General features: G+C 44.3%; 1 protein-coding gene across 1 annotated transcript; it reads left to right on the forward strand.

The window, feature by feature from the left end:
* The first annotated feature begins 4812 nt into the window (after positions 1–4812).
* Positions 4813–7158, forward strand: LOC115098624 (olfactory receptor 1-like). Its single transcript, XM_029615357.1, has 2 exons — positions 4813–5733; positions 7081–7158. The coding sequence occupies exons 1-2, from the start codon at positions 4813–4815 to the stop codon at positions 7156–7158; spliced, it is 999 nt and encodes a 332-aa protein (XP_029471217.1).
* The last annotated feature ends 12197 nt before the right edge of the window (positions 7159–19355 follow it).

Consider the following 19355-nt stretch of genomic DNA (forward strand, 5'->3'; position numbering starts at 1 on the left):
ATACTATTATATGAGTCTTATCTGGAAAACTCAAGACACAAGTAGGTTCATCTGCATAGATTTTAGGTTTATAGTGGAACATCTGTTCATGTTCAGCAAACCTAGCTCTAAGGTAGGCACATTTAACTACTTGTTAAGATATCCTCTCATAAGGAATCTAGAATGTATTTCTAAGATCAAGCGACTGTTTAAAATCTGAAAGTTCTGAACAAAGAAACAAAAACAAAACTGGCTTACTGGCAGACTGCATTTAGAAGAATATGGATTAAAACTTTGAAACTGCAAAAACGTGTTCCGTTCTATAGGTTTACAGAACAGCGTAGTTACTTTAGAAGTACCACTTTTTTTGTATAGCAATATCAAAACAGGATATATTGGACTGATGATAATTTAAATTGAATTTGAGATTCCCATCATGCACATTAAGCCACTTATGAAAATCAAGCATTTAAGCTTCTGTACCTGTTCAGATGAAAAAAAAAAGCATCATCTACATACTTGTGCCATGAAATTACATATCTGAAAAAAAGAAGCTGGATAAACCAAAGTTCTTCAAATTGGCCACATAAAGGTTCACAATGACTGGTGCCATTGGTGAACCCATGGCCACTTCATGAACCTGGTTGTAAGATGAGGCTTGAAACAAAGTTTTGGCATAAAACTGGCGTGCGCTTAGAGACTAACAGAGCTTTACTTGCATTAAAAAAAACTCTGAGAGAAACTGGTAGATTTAAAAGCCAAAGTTATGGACCGATGATTATATATGACCCAGTAAATTGTAAGGACGTTTGCAGTCAGTCCTTAATCCGGTTGTTATGAAGGTCCAGATCATTACTGCATAGCTTGTTGTGTGACTAAAAGAATATAGAACACATTGAATGCTTTTGTGAATCTTATCGAATCCACCAGTGCATTCAGTTTTGACTCTCCATTTAATGATAGAGTTTTCAAGAAGAACTAGTCTAGCCAGCTAATATCAATTTATTTTCTTCATTAAAATCATATGCACACAATTTATTTAAATGTTAACTCAGTTCCTTCAAACTTTATACATGTTTACGTAGTTATTACATGAGGGATAACATGACAAAACCCCCACCAAGTAAAGCTATTAAGCACAAGGGGAAAAAACATGAATTGTTTGCCCTGTAGAAAGTTAAGATGGAAGTAAATGTGTACTTCTGAAAAAGAAGCAGGGAAATATATTTTAACCTCTCAACAAAAACCTCAGCATAGTTATATATCCTTTTCAACAGCATATAAACATTACTTACAATAGACAGATTTTAGGTATGGGGAAAGGACTGAAGCTGCCATTAAAAAATTAAACCCTAAAAGACAGCCCTGCAAAAGTGTAAAATCAGGAAGGTCCACCATCAGTGCTCATATTTTAAACCATGGATTGGTGACATCTATCATAAGGACAATTAGGAGAACTTCTAGATTTACCATGCAGGAGAGGGTCTCTTTATTACTCTGGTTGCGACAAGGGTCTCTGATTCAGCACCTCTTCAACTATGTCTAGTGCAGATGATTGCGGGATGCTGATATACGACGATTCTACGTTCCCTGTGGCATAGAGTGAATCCTCTGGAACACGCTTTAAAAGCGATAGTTTTCTTTATATATGAGAAGTACCTTGTGAATATGATGGAGTAGATGAACATGAGGTTGTAAAAGTTGTTCAACAAAAACTGCTAACGATTCTAATGTGCTACATCTGATACAGCCTGTGTGATTGTCAACACTACTTCCCGCAGATTTCCCTGTAAATAATATGGTAGTGGTTTTGCCAGTGTTTACCTATGCAAGGATCAGCAGCAGAACAAGTCAGCCCTCACCTCCCATAAACATTTTGAAACCTTGATGAAGATATAGTTGCTTCTTCTGAAGGGACAATGTGAATGTTTTTGCTTTACTTTATTGTGTTCTGTGTGGTTTCACCTTGAACTTCTGCACGATTTCAAGATTTCTCACTTTTTTACTGATCTGAAGGATCGTGGTCTGCTTCAGTAACCCACAGACATTTAAAGATAACAATGATAGGTCAGATGTCAGAAGATTCCCCTTGCTCATTTTTAAATATGTATGGCCATATTTATTATCCTACAAACACTGTATGATAAATTAGATTATGTTTTACATGATGTACTTTTTAACAATCTGTGTGTACATCTAAATCTGTTGGAGTATATGACTGATGCTGTGCGTTTTTGAATGGTTAACTGTTCAGTTACTTTTATTTACAACAATATTTTTTATCTATAGGAATGTGAAAGATTTCATGTGCTGGAAGTGAAAGAACAGGGTTTTTTTCTGGAATGGATATGCTAACAACAAAAGGATTTTACTATTCAGGAAGTGCTATGCTAATGATAATGACTGAGACATCATGAACAGCTATTTTCTGACCCCTGATGTAGAAACTGTTTTTGAAACACTGAATCAGTGTTGGGACTTTCCTATCTGTTGTCAGCTGCATTCCTGATCTAAATATTAAACTCTTTCAGAAAAAGTGCCTTTTATTTGCAATATCAAAAAGTCTTTCTTAAAATATGTTTATAGTGACCGGATACGAAATATGATTATAATTAATATAGTGAACAGACATGAGACACTTAGGCATAGATTTTAAAAGATGTGCGGGTGCGTCCATGTGCGAGCGGTTCCCGGTGTGTGCACATGAACACACCAATTTTATAGCATGCGTGCACCAGCACACACATTATAAAATCTGGTGGCGTGCTCACATGTGTGTGCGCCAGATTTTACAATCAGCGCATGCATGTGCGGGCGGCGTGCGGGGGGGGGGGAGGGGTAAATTCTTGCAAATGACACAAAGCGATGCAATCGACCCTTCCCCAGTTCCCACCCAGTCCGCTCCATTTAAGGAGCGAACTGGGAGGGAACTTCCATACCCCCCTACCAAAATCCCCTCCCTCTTCCCCTCTCCTCCCCACCCCCTAAACCTGTCCCAGCGACTTAAATTTTTTTCGTTTTACTACTTACTGCTCCCCTGGAGCAAAAGTAGTTTATGCGCTGGCCAACTGCCAGCGTGCCCTTCCCCATGGCAGCAGCTAATGGCTGCTGTCCTGACTGGCCCCCGTCCCTCCCTGCCCCCAGCCCACCCCTTTCTCAGGGCCGGGCCCTTTTGAAAATGTGCGCTGCTTCCACAGGGCTCGGCCACGTGCGTAAGTGGTGATTTTTACATGCATGGCTGATTTAAAATCCGGTCGATAATCTGTGCATAGTCAGTGGCCAGAAATATGACGGTCATACCATATTTAGACACTTTTTGTTTCTGTTCACTTTCACCATATGAGGGAATTGTCTATTTTTGGATTTAGTTTGTTTTTTCACTCTTTTGGTCTCAGATATAGTGCTACAAAAGTTAAACATGACATCGTTCTGCAATGTTTTTACAGACTGAAAATAATAAAAAAAGTGAATATGGCATGTTCAAAAGTTTGGATATCTTGCTACTTGATTCATCATTACTACTTTTTAAAAAAGGTTGTTAATACAACCCAAAATGTTGATTGACTCATTAGGCTTTCAGTTGTCAGTTGAAGACAATTCCATAATTGAGCAAATACTCTAATTCTATCTACTTTCAATAGCCAAGGGCTACGATGCACCAGCACGCGCATGGGCCCTAGGATATTCTGTAAAAACAAAAGGAAAAATCTGTAATAAATTGCAGAGATGAAAACCAGAGGTGGGAAGGCTGGAAAGCTTCCCCTCTCTAAAATTAAAAAAAAAAAAAAAAGGGTTTCCAAGGACATTGCAACACTGGGGAAAGGAACTCTGTCTCTTTGCCTAACAGGTCATCACCCTAGAGACCTCAGGTTACTTGCCCATAAAACTAACAAATATGGAACAGCAAAGAACATTCTGCCTCGAAAGGGTCATCTAAGGGTTCCACACCTAAAGATGGTGGCTGGGGTTTAGATCTGCTCGAGACTCACCATTTTAAGTTCCTACAAGGGGAAATAACACCCTCATTCTTACTAATCTCTGTTCCCCCTAATAAGTGTGAATCATAAATCTGTGGTAGAGATCCCAAGTGATACCTGTGCGGGGCTCTGATGGGTATCCACTCTACATCTATCTGGGCTGAATTCATACTTTGGGGGAAGTAATTTTGTAACATTCTGCATAATTTAGCTAGCAAATATGCACATGTTATACCAGTTTTCAAAGTAGATATATGTGCATAAGTTCACTTTGAAAATTATCCCACCAAATCTACCCCACACAAATTATACCTGCTATTTGGTGCACATAGATTTGCTGAGATAATTTATGCACGAGTACAATTTAAAATAAAAAAGTATGAACATGTCCCAACTCTAACCAGACTCTACTCTCTGGAATGCCTCTCCCCTATCTGCATTAAGGTATATGCATACAGTGTGTGTGTATATGTCAATTATACATGCATTTTCTAAAGGGCCATTTCTTCAGGTAAAGAACTACGTTACTCACAGAAATCCCTTTGAAAATTGCCCTCTACGTGTAATCAGTGTGGGAGGGTGGAAAGGGTCTCCATGGAAGGGTGGGAAGGGTCTGATGAAAATCCACTCTTCAGTTGTCCATGCTGTATTCAAAACCTACTTGTATCAGTATGAAGTATGCATGGGAGGGAGGGGGGGGGGGGGGTCTAATGAGCTGCTCTTCATGAATCATGTGCATGCTAGACCTGGTTACCTTTTCTTTCCTTTCGCATTCTCCATCTTCTCCTTATTCTCTTTTATAATAAAACAAGTCAGCATGACATTTTATTCCAATCTCCACAGATACCTGGAACGAATGGAGAAGAGAAACGAGACCACAGTGACTCAATTTGTCCTCCTGGGCTTCTCGGACCATGTGGAACATCAGCTGTTCCTCTTTATATTGTTCCTAGTCATCTACACTGGGACAATTGTGGGGAACATTATCATTATCACCTTAATCAAATGCAGTTCCCATCTCCATAACCCCATGTATTTTTTCCTTATCAATCTTTCTGTGTTAGATATAGGTTTCATATCAGTCACTATCCCCAAACTGTTGATCAGCATCCTTTCCCAAATTAATACAATCTCCTTCTATGGCTGTATCACCCAACTGTTTTTTTTTATTACTTTTGCTGGTGTTGAATGTTTTATCCTGACTGTGATGGCCTATGACCGCTATGTGGCAATCTGTAACCCGCTGCGATATGCTGCCGTGATGAGCAGGAGTTTGTGTCTCCAGCTGGTAGTAATCTGCTGGGTGAGTGCCTTGTCCCATTCTGTACTGCATAGCATCCTTACTACAAGATTGTCCTTCTGTGGGCCCAACATCATTCACCATTTCTTTTGCGATATGACAGCCTTGCTGAAGCTTGCCTGCTCAGATATTACCACCAATGAAATAGTCATCTTTGCTGAGGGACCATTCTCAGTCATGGTCCCATTTCTGTTGGTGACGGTTTCCTATATACACATCATATCCTCCATTTTGAAGATCCACTCAAAAGATGGGAGAAAGAAAGCCTTTTCCACTTGCTCCTCCCACCTCACTGTTGTGGCTCTGTTCTATGGGACTGCCATATTCACATATTTCCGACCTTCCTCCGAATATTCAGATTATGATAGGGTGGTAAGTTTGTTTTATACTATAGTAGCACCCATGTTAAACCCTTTCATTTATAGCCTGAGAAACAATGAATTGAAGAAAAGTCTGAAGAATTTGATAAGTAGAAAAAGCTTAATTCCATCCTCATAATATGACTCTCTTAATATCATTTGTATTTGGTGCTTCTAAAACAAATGGACACTTCTGCTCAGCCATACACAGCTGTCAATTAACAGACCAATCAAAGGTGGAGTGAACTAAATAAATGGATAGAGGATGAGACAGTTGGCTGCTCCTCTTACTTATCTTCCAGGCCAACTTTGGAGGCTCGGGTGTAGAGGTGGCAGTGGACATTTGTTCTTTACTTGTTGATGGGAGGAGGGACTGGACCATTTTTGAAACTGCAGGAATATGACAGTATATGGTCCCCGTTATGATTTTTATATTATTGGATCTTTGATAGGAGGGACTGCTCTGGCCCTAATACAATTATTACGGTATATTTTTTGGAGGGGGTGGGTGGAGGGGAAGGATGAGGGCAATACAAGTATTCCAAAAAAATGTATTTTTAACTTAACTATCTAATTTTAGGACTGTGTTTTTTCTGACAAACGGGCCAATACAGTAAAAGTTGCGGGAGAGCGGGTGAACACCCGCTCTCCCAGCGCATACACAGGCCACTCTCCTGTGTGCGCGATTCACTAAATTAATTTATTTAAATTAGGGCCCACGGCAAAAAGAGGCGCTAGGGACACTAGCACTTCCCTAGCGCCTCTTTTTAGACAGGAGAGGTGTCCGGTTTTCAACCCGCGAGCCGTGGGCCGATTTCAAAGGTTTTTTTTTAACTTTTTTTAACTTTTGGGTCCTCCGACTTAATATCGCCATGATATTAAGTTGGAGGGTGTACAGAAAAGCAGTTTTTACTGCTTTTCTGTGCACTTTCCCGGTGTCCGGAGAAATTAATGCCTACCTTTGGGTAGGCGCTAATTTCTGAAAGTAAAATGTGCGGCTTGGCTGCACATTTTGCTTTCTGAATTGCGCGGGAATACCTAATAGGGTCATCAACATGCATTTGCATGTTGCGGGCACTATTAGGTTCGGGGGGGTTGGACGCGCGTTTTCGACACGCTATTACCCCTTACTGAATAAGGGGTAAAACTAGCCCATCAAAAACGCTCGTCCAATTGCTGGTTTAAATTAGGGCCGATACAGTACTGTACTGTATCGGCCTGAGGGTTAGCTGAATACGTTTATCCAGCTAGTGCTGAATATCTGCGCTAGCCAGATTAATTTTGGCTTTGGCCCCAGAATGCCCATATACTGTCTCTTTTTTATCTGCTAAGTTGTAGTCAGGTAATGATTTACCCGGCTTAAATTTAGTCATTTGGTGGGAAAGTCATTTGGTGGGGAAGGATTTTTAATATCCTGGGCTTCTCTGGCTATTTTCTGAAATTCGCTGGACAAATCCTTTTGAATATTGAACTCATTAGGGATTATGGTAACTACAATGCTAATTTTGTAATATATTTGACACATTGTCACTGTAGTATTTGATATGTTGGTTGTACAACTAGGAAACAGCAGATTAGAATGCAAAACATATAGCTACTATTCCATGGAGGGGCTGTCCAATATCCAATAGCTGCACATTTCTATGATATATATGAGGAAAGAAGTGATTTTTTCTTTGTGCTGGAAAGTTTAAACTGTATAAAAGAGGGAGATAAAAGCAACCTAAGTTTCATATTCAGATCGTTTATCATTTGCCTTGCTAAGTTTGTCACTTTGCAAGACAAACAGCAGGATTTAAAAATCTTGTCATGCTGATCATCGCTGATTTATCAAGGTTAGTTGTAGCTGGCTTAAACTTGTCAGATAAATTGGAGACATTCAGGGACAGGGCTAGCTTATGTGAATAATGTAGCTGGATAACACTAAAATTTAGCATTATCTGGGTTAGTTGGTCGTGCCGCAGACCCGTCCTAAAGTTATCTGGATAACTTGACTTTAAACAGGAATATTCAGTGGTAAAGCTTCATTGCTGAATATCCAATTTATTTTATCCAGATACATTTATCTGGATAAGGTACCCAGACAGACCGCCATTGAATACTGACCTCATTGCTTCTTGTCAGAAAACCATGTTGGATTCACAGGTGGAATAACATATGTACCCCAAATTCTCTGAATCTCGAGATAGATTACTGAGCTTTTACATAATTTAGGGGCCAATGCAATAAGTGAGCACAGAAAGCAGGCACTCGGTGCTTTCCTAACGTGCACCCAGGCACCTCTCCTGATGCAATATGTAAATGAGAGGTCGAGCTGCCAAGGAGGTACTAGGGACAAATGTGTACAGCCATAGGTTAGGAAAATGGACGGTCTTTAATTGAGCATCCGTTTCCGTAACCTGACCACCAGCACTTTTTTTTTTTAACCTTTTGGTTCCTCCGACTTAATATTGCCATGATATTAAATTGGAGGATGTACAGAAAAGCAGTATTTTCTGCTTTTCTGTACTCTTGTTGGGGCTGCTCAGAAATGAACGCCTGCTCTAGGCAGGCGTTCATTTCTGAGTGTAAAAATATGCGGGTCGGGCACACTTTTTTTTAGATTTGGGGAGAATAACAAATAGCCTCATCAATATGTATTTGCATGTGATGAGCGTTATCAGTTTTGCGGGGGGTTGGATGCGCATTTTCTATGCGCTAAATAGGGATGTGCAGAGGGACCTCATACGTTACATTCGGTATTCGTATTCGTGGGGGGCAGATACATTGCATTCGGCAAGGGGGGGGGCCCAGATCCGTTCACTACAATCCCCCACCCTCCTGCCCCCCCCCCCCCCCCCAAGGCTTGAACCAGGCTGCTGGAGCTAACCTTTAAAAAGGAGATAGAGCCGATTTTAAATGAGAACAAATGGGAAAGCTGACAGTCGCTCAGCAGTGCATGGTATCTTTAAAGGATAGTAATGAAACAGGAGAGGTAGAGCATTCCAATAGAGAGGTTCTAATAAAAGCAAAAATAGTCCATGTGCCTATAAGTAAAGAACCTGTGAAAAAATATTCCAAATTATCCCTGTGTAGAAAATCCTGGTTTTTTTCTCTTTAGACTGGTAAGAAAATAACTCAGTGAGATAGCGGTCAACCACTTCCCTTTCATTAAGGAATGTTTACACAAAGGCTTGCACCATCAAAAATCCATAGAGCAATGCCTGGCTTCATAGTTACAATGCAGGTTTAAATACAGCTTTTAACTTCTGCTTTTTACAAATAAGGTAAAGAACTGAGATTTAACCTACAAGATGAGGGATTGAGAATGGACCTATTAATTATTCTCTATTCATTGGTTAACAAAAAGTGGAATTGCAGTACTTTGCTTATTAATATTCATTAATCACAGGTGCAGCAAAACCTGTGACATCCTAACGGTTTCCTTTGCAGTAAACAACTTAGTTAACGAGTTATTCCTTACTTTATGCCTATGCGCTTGCTGTGTAGCCATTTTGTCACATGTCCAGTCTTAAAGCAGTTTGTGCATTATTTAATTATACAGCTAAATGAGGAACCTAAGCTATTTCTAACTGCATAGTTCTGGCCTGGTCAGTCTCAATGCATCAATTAAATTGGGATCTTAACCATAGATTCCCTCTAGATCTGACAATTCCTCCCTTTTGCTACATTCAGATTGAACAAGGCCCTAAATGTCTGTGGATGGTACCATTTGCAACTACTGGATTTCAGGGGGTTCAATCATACCAATATCAGGAACAAGGGTGGCCTCTGAGTCCATCCTGGTGAGGAGTTTCTCGCTGTCAAGGCGGGTACAAGGTGAGGTTGAAGGGAGGGTGATCAGAGTCATGAGGCTGGCAGTCGTCATGGGGGTATTTTTCCTACAATGAGACAAAAAGCATTGGAACAGGAAACAAAATGACAAAAAGAACATCATAACAGCTGCAATAATGAAAACATAAGTAATTCACTTTCCTAATCCTCCAAACCATGAGTCAATCCCAAGGAAATCCCAGTCCCAGTCCCATGACCCTGACCCTCCCCCTCCCCCTTGGCTTAGTTCATGGACCTGCTTTGTCAAATTTTTCAAGGTGGAGATGCTGCGTTGGATTCCCCACTTTGGTCCACATAGGTACAGAAGAAGTATTGATGACCTGGCATACTCCTCCTTCCTTGGCAAGTAGGATATCAAGGGTCATTCTATTCTGTAGCACAACTCCTGGTAATGAAGTAATCTCTGATTGCAAAGTCTGAATGGAAAAGGTGGTTTCATTGGCAATTTTTTTCTACTATTGAGGACAAATTGAGCACAGAGTGTTCCAGTTCATTTATTCCAATGGAGGGGAAAACTCCACACATGAACCACATAAACCCATGCTGCTTCAGAGGGGAGTATACATGTTCAGCTAATTCCTCATGGGTAGAATCCCTCTTAACTTTCCTGTGTGGAAGAATATCAGGATGGTTAAAGTAACTTTGGTGTTTCTCAACTGGGAAAATAGTAAATTTGGGTAGGACATAACCCATTAGGGATGTGAATCGGGCTTCGGACGATTGAAAATATCGTCAATATTTTCAAAATCGTCAGAAATCGGAGGCTCCCCCAAAACGATAGGAAAACCCCACGATATTGATCGTGGGGGTTCCCTTATCATTTTGGGGGAGGGCGGGAAAAACAGCACACAAAAATAACCCCTAAACCCACCCCGACCCTTTAAAACTAACCCCTTAGCTTCCCCCACCCTCCCAACACCCCCAAAAACCTTTTACGGGTACCTGGTGGTCCAGTGGGGGTCCGCGATCTCCCGCTCCCGGGAGCGATGTCCCACTTCGGGCCGTCCTCCCGCTCCCAAGCCATCTGCTCCCACTAATCAAAATGGCGCCGATGGCCCTTTGCCCTTACCATGTGACAGGGACTACCGGTGCCATTGGCCAGACCCTGTCACATGGTAGGAGCACTGGATGGCTGGTGCCATCTTGTGCTCCTACCATGTGACAGGGGCTGACCAATGGCACCGGTAGCCCCTGTGACATAGTAAGGGCAAAGGCTATTGGCGCCATTTTGATTACTGGCAGCCGATGGCCCGAGTGCAGTAGATCGCTCCCGGACCCCTGCTGGACCACCAGGGGCTTTTGGCAAGTCTTGGGGGACACTCCTGACCCCCACAAGACTTGCCAAAAGTCCAGCGGGGGTCCGGGAGTGACCTCCTGCACTCGGACCGTCGGCTGCCAGTATTCAAAATGGCGCCGATTGCCTTTGCCCTTACTATGTTTTGTATATTTACCGTGTTTACCATGTTTTGGATGTTTGTATTTTTACCATGCTAGCGTTATTGGGGGAAACAATGCACGGTATTTAAAATTCCGCATGTTATCATTGTAGCCTAACAGAGCTAAGTAAATGACCTCCAAAGAAATTATAATCTCCAGTAATCAAAAAGAAATCATCATTTGTTTAACTGAATAATCTGTTTTCTGTAAATTACAGTAGCTCAAAATGACATACTGTATTGTAGTGCCTGTAATATTATGCTTTGAGCTTGACTATATTGCATTAAATTTCAAACAGGAAATGTTACATTTTCTGTTTTGTTTCACTTTGAAAATGAAGCCAAAGAAAAATAAAGAAAATTTCATTTTATTTCATATTCCATGTCTAAAATCAAAATATACCGCACTAAACAATCTTTACAATATCAGCGTTGGTCGCTGATACATATCGCATGTTTTTGAAAAATCAGTATCATTTATAAAGGAGCACTGATTGTATAAATATATCTCCCTGACGTTTCCAATACGGCGAAACACTGGCCAGATTGTGGGAGTTTTTTACATCATGAAAAGCTACCATGGTTAGAACCCTGTCAAGTTAAGTGCACTTTTTTCTGTGTCTAAATTTGAAGGACTGCACACTAAGAAGAAAGTGTTTTAGAAAATTCTTGATCAGTTGTTCCATTTTTTATTAAAAAAAAAAAAATTTCTAAAAAGAAGAACAATTCATTAAAGTTTTGGATAGAAATAAAGACTGAATATTTTTAATATAATTTTGGAGGTTTTTTTAGCCTGATGATTATACTTGCTGCTAAATCTTCAGTAGATGTCACTTTCGATTTGGTATCTGAAGTCTTTTCCTCCTAAATAAATACTTATGAGAAATGAATACCCTTTTCTTGATATTGTAAAGATTGTTTAGTGCAGTAGATTTTGATTTTAATCCTGATTGAACCGCACAAACAGCCTGTAATTATTGAGTCATATTCCATGTCTACTACTGCCCCCATTATAAAACCCGCAGCACTGCCAAATTTAAAACACAAACAACATTAAAGTCTCTCATGGGCCCTCCCGCACCCCCATTTCTGGGGTCTCCAAAGGCCAAAGAGGGCAGGAGCGATGCCCAGGTGATCCTTCAGAATGATGCTGGATGGCCCTGATTCTAGCTCCATGCTGTTTTACAGATGTGCAGAGGTACACACCTCTGTACAACAAAATGGCACTGGCCTTAAAGAGAGTTGGCACCATTTTGAAACACTGAACCAGTGGGGCTGGAGCGCTGGTGATTACTCCTGCCCACTTTGGGTTCAGAGACCCCAGGTGTAAGATGGGTATGCGGGATGGGATATGGGCAGGCTCATAGGAGTCTTTATAGTTTTGTTTTTTTTTAAATTTGTTGGCACTGGGATTTTTGGGAGGGGGATTGTGGGCTCCTGAACCCATTTTCCTTTCTTTTTCATTTTGCTTTGTGGTTTATTTCATTATTAAAAAACACACACAAACCACAAAGAAAAGAAAAAAAATTGAAGGACACACCCCAAATTTTCAGTAACAAAGCCTGTTCTGCTGCATCATTTATTAAAATCACTCACTTTGGGTGTTAATGAAACTGCATTCAAACTACAAAAACTTTTCATTCAAGTACAGGAGTTACATTGTATCTTACAGAACACATTGGAGATAGAGGTGCCAAGTGACCCAGTTCAAGGACAGAGATTTTGTGCAAGTCCTAGAGTTCTGACAACCCAGTCCTGATGTATTATGGTGCTTTCAGGGCTATGTCACCTATTTCAAGGCATTATTCTCCCCAAAAATTCAGGGCTTATGTGAAATGGCAGAGAAAAGGGACTACAAATACCATGATGCACTGGGATGTGAATTCAAAACACAAGACCTGACAAAAGAGTGCAAAGATAAGAAATAATATATTATTAAGACAAATAAAGGAAATAAGATTATAAGAGGAAACAACAATCAAGAAATTGGCATCTCACAGACACATGGGAAGAGCAATTTTCAAAATGATGTACCCAGGTAAATGGACTCAATCAGGATAAAAGTGTGCTCAGGGTCCTCACAGCGCACACGCATTTAGCTGGACTGGGGACAGGCACAGCTTCTTGGCAGGTTCCGAAAATAATGCAAGTAGATTGTATTTTCAAATGCATGCACCTTATTTTCTGGTTAAATGTCACCCTCACTAAAAGCCAGTCAGAAGTCCATTGCTATTTAGTACCCACAGAAATTTTAAAAAGAAAGTATTCTGAATGCAGTTTTAATTAACGCCCCACAGTGACTGACTTTAATCAATTAAGTGTTGAAGAAGCAGAACTGGCTTCTTTGCTCAACATATTTTACTTGCCTGTTGCCTCCTCTTTTAATCTTGTTCAGGGGTGTTTCTTATTTATTTGTCCTAATAATATGTTATGTCTTATCTTTGCAGACTTATTTGGAATTAAAGATATGCATTCTTTAGCACAGGGCTTCTCAACCTTCTCTTTTTTCAGGACACACATTCAAGTTTGCTTGACCCTTGGGGCATATCAAACCAAATTTTACAATGTTGTACATTCATCACCTGCTCCCCACCCACAGCACCATCTCCCTCCCACACTGAGTACCATCTTCCCAGCACCAACCCACCAAGCACCATCCTCCCAAGAATGTCTCCCCTCTCCTCCTAGCAGGCCCCTCGATACCTGTTCCCACCAGCTCTTGCTCCCTTGGGAGCGGCAGCTCTTCCATCTTTAGTTGGTGGCAGTGACAGCCTAGGACTCTTCCTCTTCAGCGGCGATTCCTCTGTTCTGGGACCCCTCTTTCTCCAGTGGTAGCTCTGGCTCCTCCTTCCTGCACATGACTTTCACGCTGTACAGCAGGCTTCGCTGAGGCCTGCACATGATGAACAGCACTTATCTGTGCCTCCCCCCTCCCCCCCCCCCCATGCCAGCCCTGCAGGGGGATTGGGGGAAGGAGCCAAGGATGAGGCTGATCACCACGGCATACAGGTTGAGAAGCTCTGCTGTAGCAGTTAATGTTACATTTATTTTGATCCATTTTACATCTATTAAAACATCCATTTCAGGAAGAGATCCAGTCTTGGCTTTTGGAATTTACATCCCATTGCATTGGGGTAGTTGTAGTCCCTGCTTCTACTAATCCGCCACTGCAGGAGCTTATTTTCTTCAGGCCTTCTCTTCTGTGCTCCCTGCGGGATGCAGGGCACAGTTACTTTGTCTCTTTCGGTGGGAGAGCGGGCTGGTGCCCCTCTCCCGGGCACTTTCGTACGGTCTGAAATAGGCCCTGCTGGCTGGCTCACATCTTTGTGATTTTGTTCAGGCCTTTCTTCTGTGTTCCCTGCGGGATGCAGGGCACAGTTCTTTGACTATTTCGGTGGGAGAGTGGGCTGGTGCCCCTCTCCCGGGCATTTTTCTGTACGGTCTGAAATAGGCCCCTGCTGGCTGGCCATTTTTCTGTACGGTCTGAAATAGGCCCCGGCTGGCTGGCCATTTTTCTGTACGGTCTGAAATAGGCCCCTGCTGGCTGGCCATTTTTCTGTACGGTCTGAAATAGGCCCCTGCTGGCTGGCCATTTTTCTGTACGGTCTGAAATAGGCCCCTGCTGGCTGGCCATTTTTCTGTACGGTCTGAAATAGGCCCCTGCTGGCTGGCCATTTTTCTGTACGGTCTGAAATAGGCCCTGCTGGCTGGCCATTTTTCTGTACGGTCTGAAATAGGCCCCTGCTGGCTGGCCATTTTTCTGTACGGTCTGAAATAGGCCCCTGCTGGCTGGCCATTTTTCTGTACGGTCTGAAATAGGCCACTGCAGGAGCTTATTTTCTTCAGGCCTTCTCTTCTGTGCTCCCTGCGGGATGCAGGGCACAGTTACTTTGTCTCTTTCGGTGGGAGAGCGGGCTGGTGCCCCTCTCCCGGGCACTTTCGTACGGTCTGAAATAGGCCCTGCTGGCTGGCTCACATCTTTGTGATTTTGTTCAGGCCTTTCTTCTGTGTTCCCTGCGGGATGCAGGGCACAGTTCTTTGACTATTTCGGTGGGAGAGTGGGCTGGTGCCCCTCTCCCGGGCATTTTTCTGTACGGTCTGAAATAGGCCCCTGCTGGCTGGCCATTTTTCTGTACGGTCTGAAATAGGCCCCTGCTGGCTGGCCATTTTTCTGTACGGTCTGAAATAGGCCCCTGCTGGCTGGCCATTTTTCTGTACGGTCTGAAATAGGCCCCTGCTGGCTGGCCATTTTTCTGTACGGTCTGAAATAGGCCCCTGCTGGCTGGCCATTTTTCTGTACGGTCTGAAATAGGCCCTGCTGGCTGGCCATTTTTCTGTACGGTCTGAAATAGGCCCCTGCTGGCTGGCCATTTTTCTGTACGGTCTGAAATAGGCCCCTGCTGGCTGGCCATTTTTCTGTACGGTCTGAAATAGGCCACTGCAGGAGCTTATTTTCTTCAGGCCTTCTCTTCTGTGCTCCCTGCGGGATGCAGGGCACAGTTACTTTGTCTCTTTCGGTGGGAGAGCGGGCTGGTGCCCCTCTCCCGGGCACTTTCGTACGGTCTGAAATAGGCCCTGCTGGCTGGCTCACATCTTTGTGATTTTGTTCAGGCCTTTCTTCTGTGTTCCCTGCGGGATGCAGGGCACAGTTCTTTGACTATTTCGGTGGGAGAGTGGGCTGGTGCCCCTCTCCCGGGCATTTTTCTGTACGGTCTGAAATAGGCCACTGCAGGAGCTTATTTTCTTCAGGCCTTCTCTTCTGTGCTCCCTGCGGGATGCAGGGCACAGTTACTTTGTCTCTTTCGGTGGGAGAGGGGGCTGGTGCCCCTCTCCCCGGCATTTTTCTGTACGGTCTGAAATAGGCCACTGCAGGAGCTTATTTTCTTCAGGCCTTCTCTTCTGTGCTCCCTGCGGGATGCAGGGCACAGTTACTTTGTCTCTTTCGGTGGGAGAGGGGGCTGGTGCCCCTCTCCCCGGCATTTTTCTGTACGGTCTGAAATAGGCCACTGCAGGAGCTTATTTTCTTCAGGCCTTCTCTTCTGTGCTCCCTGCGGGATGCAGGGCACAGTTACTTTGTCTCTTTCGGTGGGAGAGGGGGCTGGTGCCCCTCTCCCCGGCATTTTTCTGTACGGTCTGAAATAGGCCACTGCAGGAGCTTATTTTCTTCAGGCCTTCTCTTCTGTGCTCCCTGCGGGATGCAGGGCACAGTTCCTTTGTCTCTTTCGGTGGGAGAGCGGGCTGGTGCCCCTCTCCCGGGCACTTTCGTACGGTCTGAAATAGGCCACTGCAGGAGCTTATTTTCTTCAGGCCTTCTCTTCTGTGCTCCCTGCGGGATGCAGGGCACAGTTACTTTGTCTCTTTCGGTGGGAGAGCGGGCTGGTGCCCCTCTCCCGGGCACTTTCGTACGGTCTGAAATAGGCCACTGCAGGAGCTTATTTTCTTCAGGCCTTCTCTTCTGTGCTCCCTGCGGGATGCAGGGCACAGTTCCTTTGTCTCTTTCGGTGGGAGAGCGGGCTGGTGCCCCTCTCCCGGGCACTTTCGTACGGTCTGAAATAGGCCACTGCAGGAGCTTATTTTCTTCAGGCCTTCTCTTCTGTGCTCCCTGCGGGATGCAGGGCACAGTTACTTTGTCTCTTTCGGTGGGAGAGCGGGCTGGTGCCCCTCTCCCCGGCACTTTCGTACGGTCTGAAATAGGCCACTGCAGGAGCTTATTTTCTTCAGGCCTTCTCTTCTGTGCTCCCTGCGGGATGCAGGGCACAGTTACTTTGTCTCTTTCGGTGGGAGAGCGGGCTGGTGCCCCTCTCCCGGGCACTTTCGTACGGTCTGAAATAGGCCACTGCAGGAGCTTATTTTCTTCAGGCCTTCTCTTCTGTGCTCCCTGCGGGATGCAGGGCACAGTTACTTTGTCTCTTTCGGTGGGAGAGCGGGCTGGTGCCCCTCTCCCGGGCACTTTCGTACGGTCTGAAATAGGCCACTGCAGGAGCTTATTTTCTTCAGGCCTTCTCTTCTGTGCTCCCTGCGGGATGCAGGGCACAGTTCCTTTGTCTCTTTCGGTGGGAGAGCGGGCTGGTGCCCCTCTCCCGGGCACTTTCGTACGGTCTGAAATAGGCCACTGCAGGAGCTTATTTTCTTCAGGCCTTCTCTTCTGTGCTCCCTGCGGGATGCAGGGCACAGTTACTTTGTCTCTTTCGGTGGGAGAGCGGGCTGGTGCCCCTCTCCCCGGCACTTTCGTACGGTCTGAAATAGGCCACTGCAGGAGCTTATTTTCTTCAGGCCTTCTCTTCTGTGCTCCCTGCGGGATGCAGGGCACAGTTACTTTGTCTCTTTCGGTGGGAGAGCGGGCTGGTGCCCCTCTCCCGGGCACTTTCGTACGGTCTGAAATAGGCCACTGCAGGAGCTTATTTTCTTCAGGCCTTCTCTTCTGTGCTCCCTGCGGGATGCAGGGCACAGTTACTTTGTCTCTTTCGGTGGGAGAGCGGGCTGGTGCCCCTCTCCCGGGCACTTTCGTACGGTCTGAAATAGGCCACTGCAGGAGCTTATTTTCTTCAGGCCTTCTCTTCTGTGCTCCCTGCGGGATGCAGGGCACAGTTACTTTGTCTCTTTCGGTGGGAGAGCGGGCTGGTGCCCCTCTCCCGGGCACTTTCGTACGGTCTGAAATAGGCCACTGCAGGAGCTTATTTTCTTCAGGCCTTCTCTTCTGTGCTCCCTGCGGGATGCAGGGCACAGTTATTTGTCTCTTTCGGCGGGAGAGCCGGCTGGTGCCCCTCTCCCAGGCACTTTCGTACGGTCTGAAATAGGCCACTGCAGGAGCTTATTTTCTTCAGGCCTTCTCTTCTGTGCTCCCTGCGGGATGCAGGGCACAGTTATTTGTCTCTTTCGGTGGGAGAGCGGGCTGGTGCCCCTCTCCCGGGCACTTTCGTACGGTCTGAAATAGGCCACTGCAGGAGCTTATTTTCTTCAGGCCTTCTCTTCTGTGCTCCCTGCGGGATGCAGGGCACAGTTACTTTGTCTCTTTCGGTGGGAGAGCGGGCTGGTGCCCCTCTCCCGGGCACTTTCGTACGGTCTGAAATAGGCCACTGCAGGAGCTAGAATGCATCATGATGGGGCTGTCAAAAAAAACCAGGGCTGATTTTAAATTGCCATTCTTGAACTGGGTCACTTGGCATATCTGTGGGCAAGAAGTATCTGCCTAAATGGGCATAAGAATTAGAAAACCAGACCTGCATTATAGTACGATGATGACATATAGCTTGTTTGGCAGCACTGCTGGATGCTTGTATAATAACAATGTATTTCTCAGCTGGTGGCTGCAGTCGTTTCCAGTATTTTAGGTATCACACTACCACAAAAAAATAGTATCTCCTGACATCAGATTATCAGGGAATTAGGCTGATCCAGTCCTGGTTTTACCTCTACTGCATGCAGGGACTTGTAGTTCTGATTTCTGAAAGGAAAGCAGGCAGTACAAGACAATACAGGCAGCAGATAGGAAACTAGTACTGGCTCAGTCCATCCCTAATGGAATCAACTGTGCAGGGGTAGGCAACACTGGTCCTGGAGTGCCACAAATGGATCTAGTTTTCAGGACATCCACAATAGATATACATGAGATAGATTTACATAGAATGCGTGCAGTGCATGCCCACCATATATACCTTTTGCCTAGTCATTGGGGGAATCATGAAAACCAGACCACTTTGTGGCTCTCCAGGACCGGAGTTGATGACCTCTGCCCCAGGGCTCTCTTTCCCTGCGCTTAAGAGGCTAAGCTAGCCATGTTGTTACCTCATTGACTACAGGGACCAGTAGTTCTGATTTCCCTAAGGAAAAAAACAAACAAAAAGCAAACAAACCCACAACAAAACAAGTTATAGTTTAAGGTTGCTCCATTTCTGCAGGTCAGGATGATCCATTTCTGCTTTTTATCCCAGTCCATGCATGAAGACAAAGTTAGGACTGCTTTTTAGGGTAATCAGAACTTCAAATCCATACCTGTCTTATGGGTAAACCAGGCTTGGTACAGCCTGACCAGTACAAATGAAGCCAATTTGTGACATCCAAGTCTTGGGTTGGAGGTTCAACATCAGTCTTGTCTCAAATTTGCCTCTGCCCATTTAGAGCCAAAACTACAAAATGACCCCTATGCCATCTAGGGGGATGGGCTGAGCCAGTCTAGGGCTGTGTTCCGTTCCATCGCATGTCCAAAGATTCAGCTCTGACGTCCCGTCTAAGAAAAGCAGGGATGCACTAGGCATAAAACCAGGACTGGATCAGCCCATTAAAGCCGGTATTAAAGATTTACAGAAAGATACCGAGGTCAGCTCAAATGTGCTTTGATTCATTTGTAGGGCTTCGGCCAGAATGCAGCTAATTAATAATATAGACTGCAGGTGTGGGTGGGGGCAGGGCGCTGTATAAAGCATCCCAGAACCGCTCTCCGTAGCTTTGCTATTTATTTAGGAATTGTCTG

This window comes from Rhinatrema bivittatum, chromosome 1, assembly GCF_901001135.1.
Source record: "Rhinatrema bivittatum chromosome 1, aRhiBiv1.1, whole genome shotgun sequence".
Lineage (NCBI taxonomy): Eukaryota > Metazoa > Chordata > Amphibia > Gymnophiona > Rhinatrematidae > Rhinatrema > Rhinatrema bivittatum.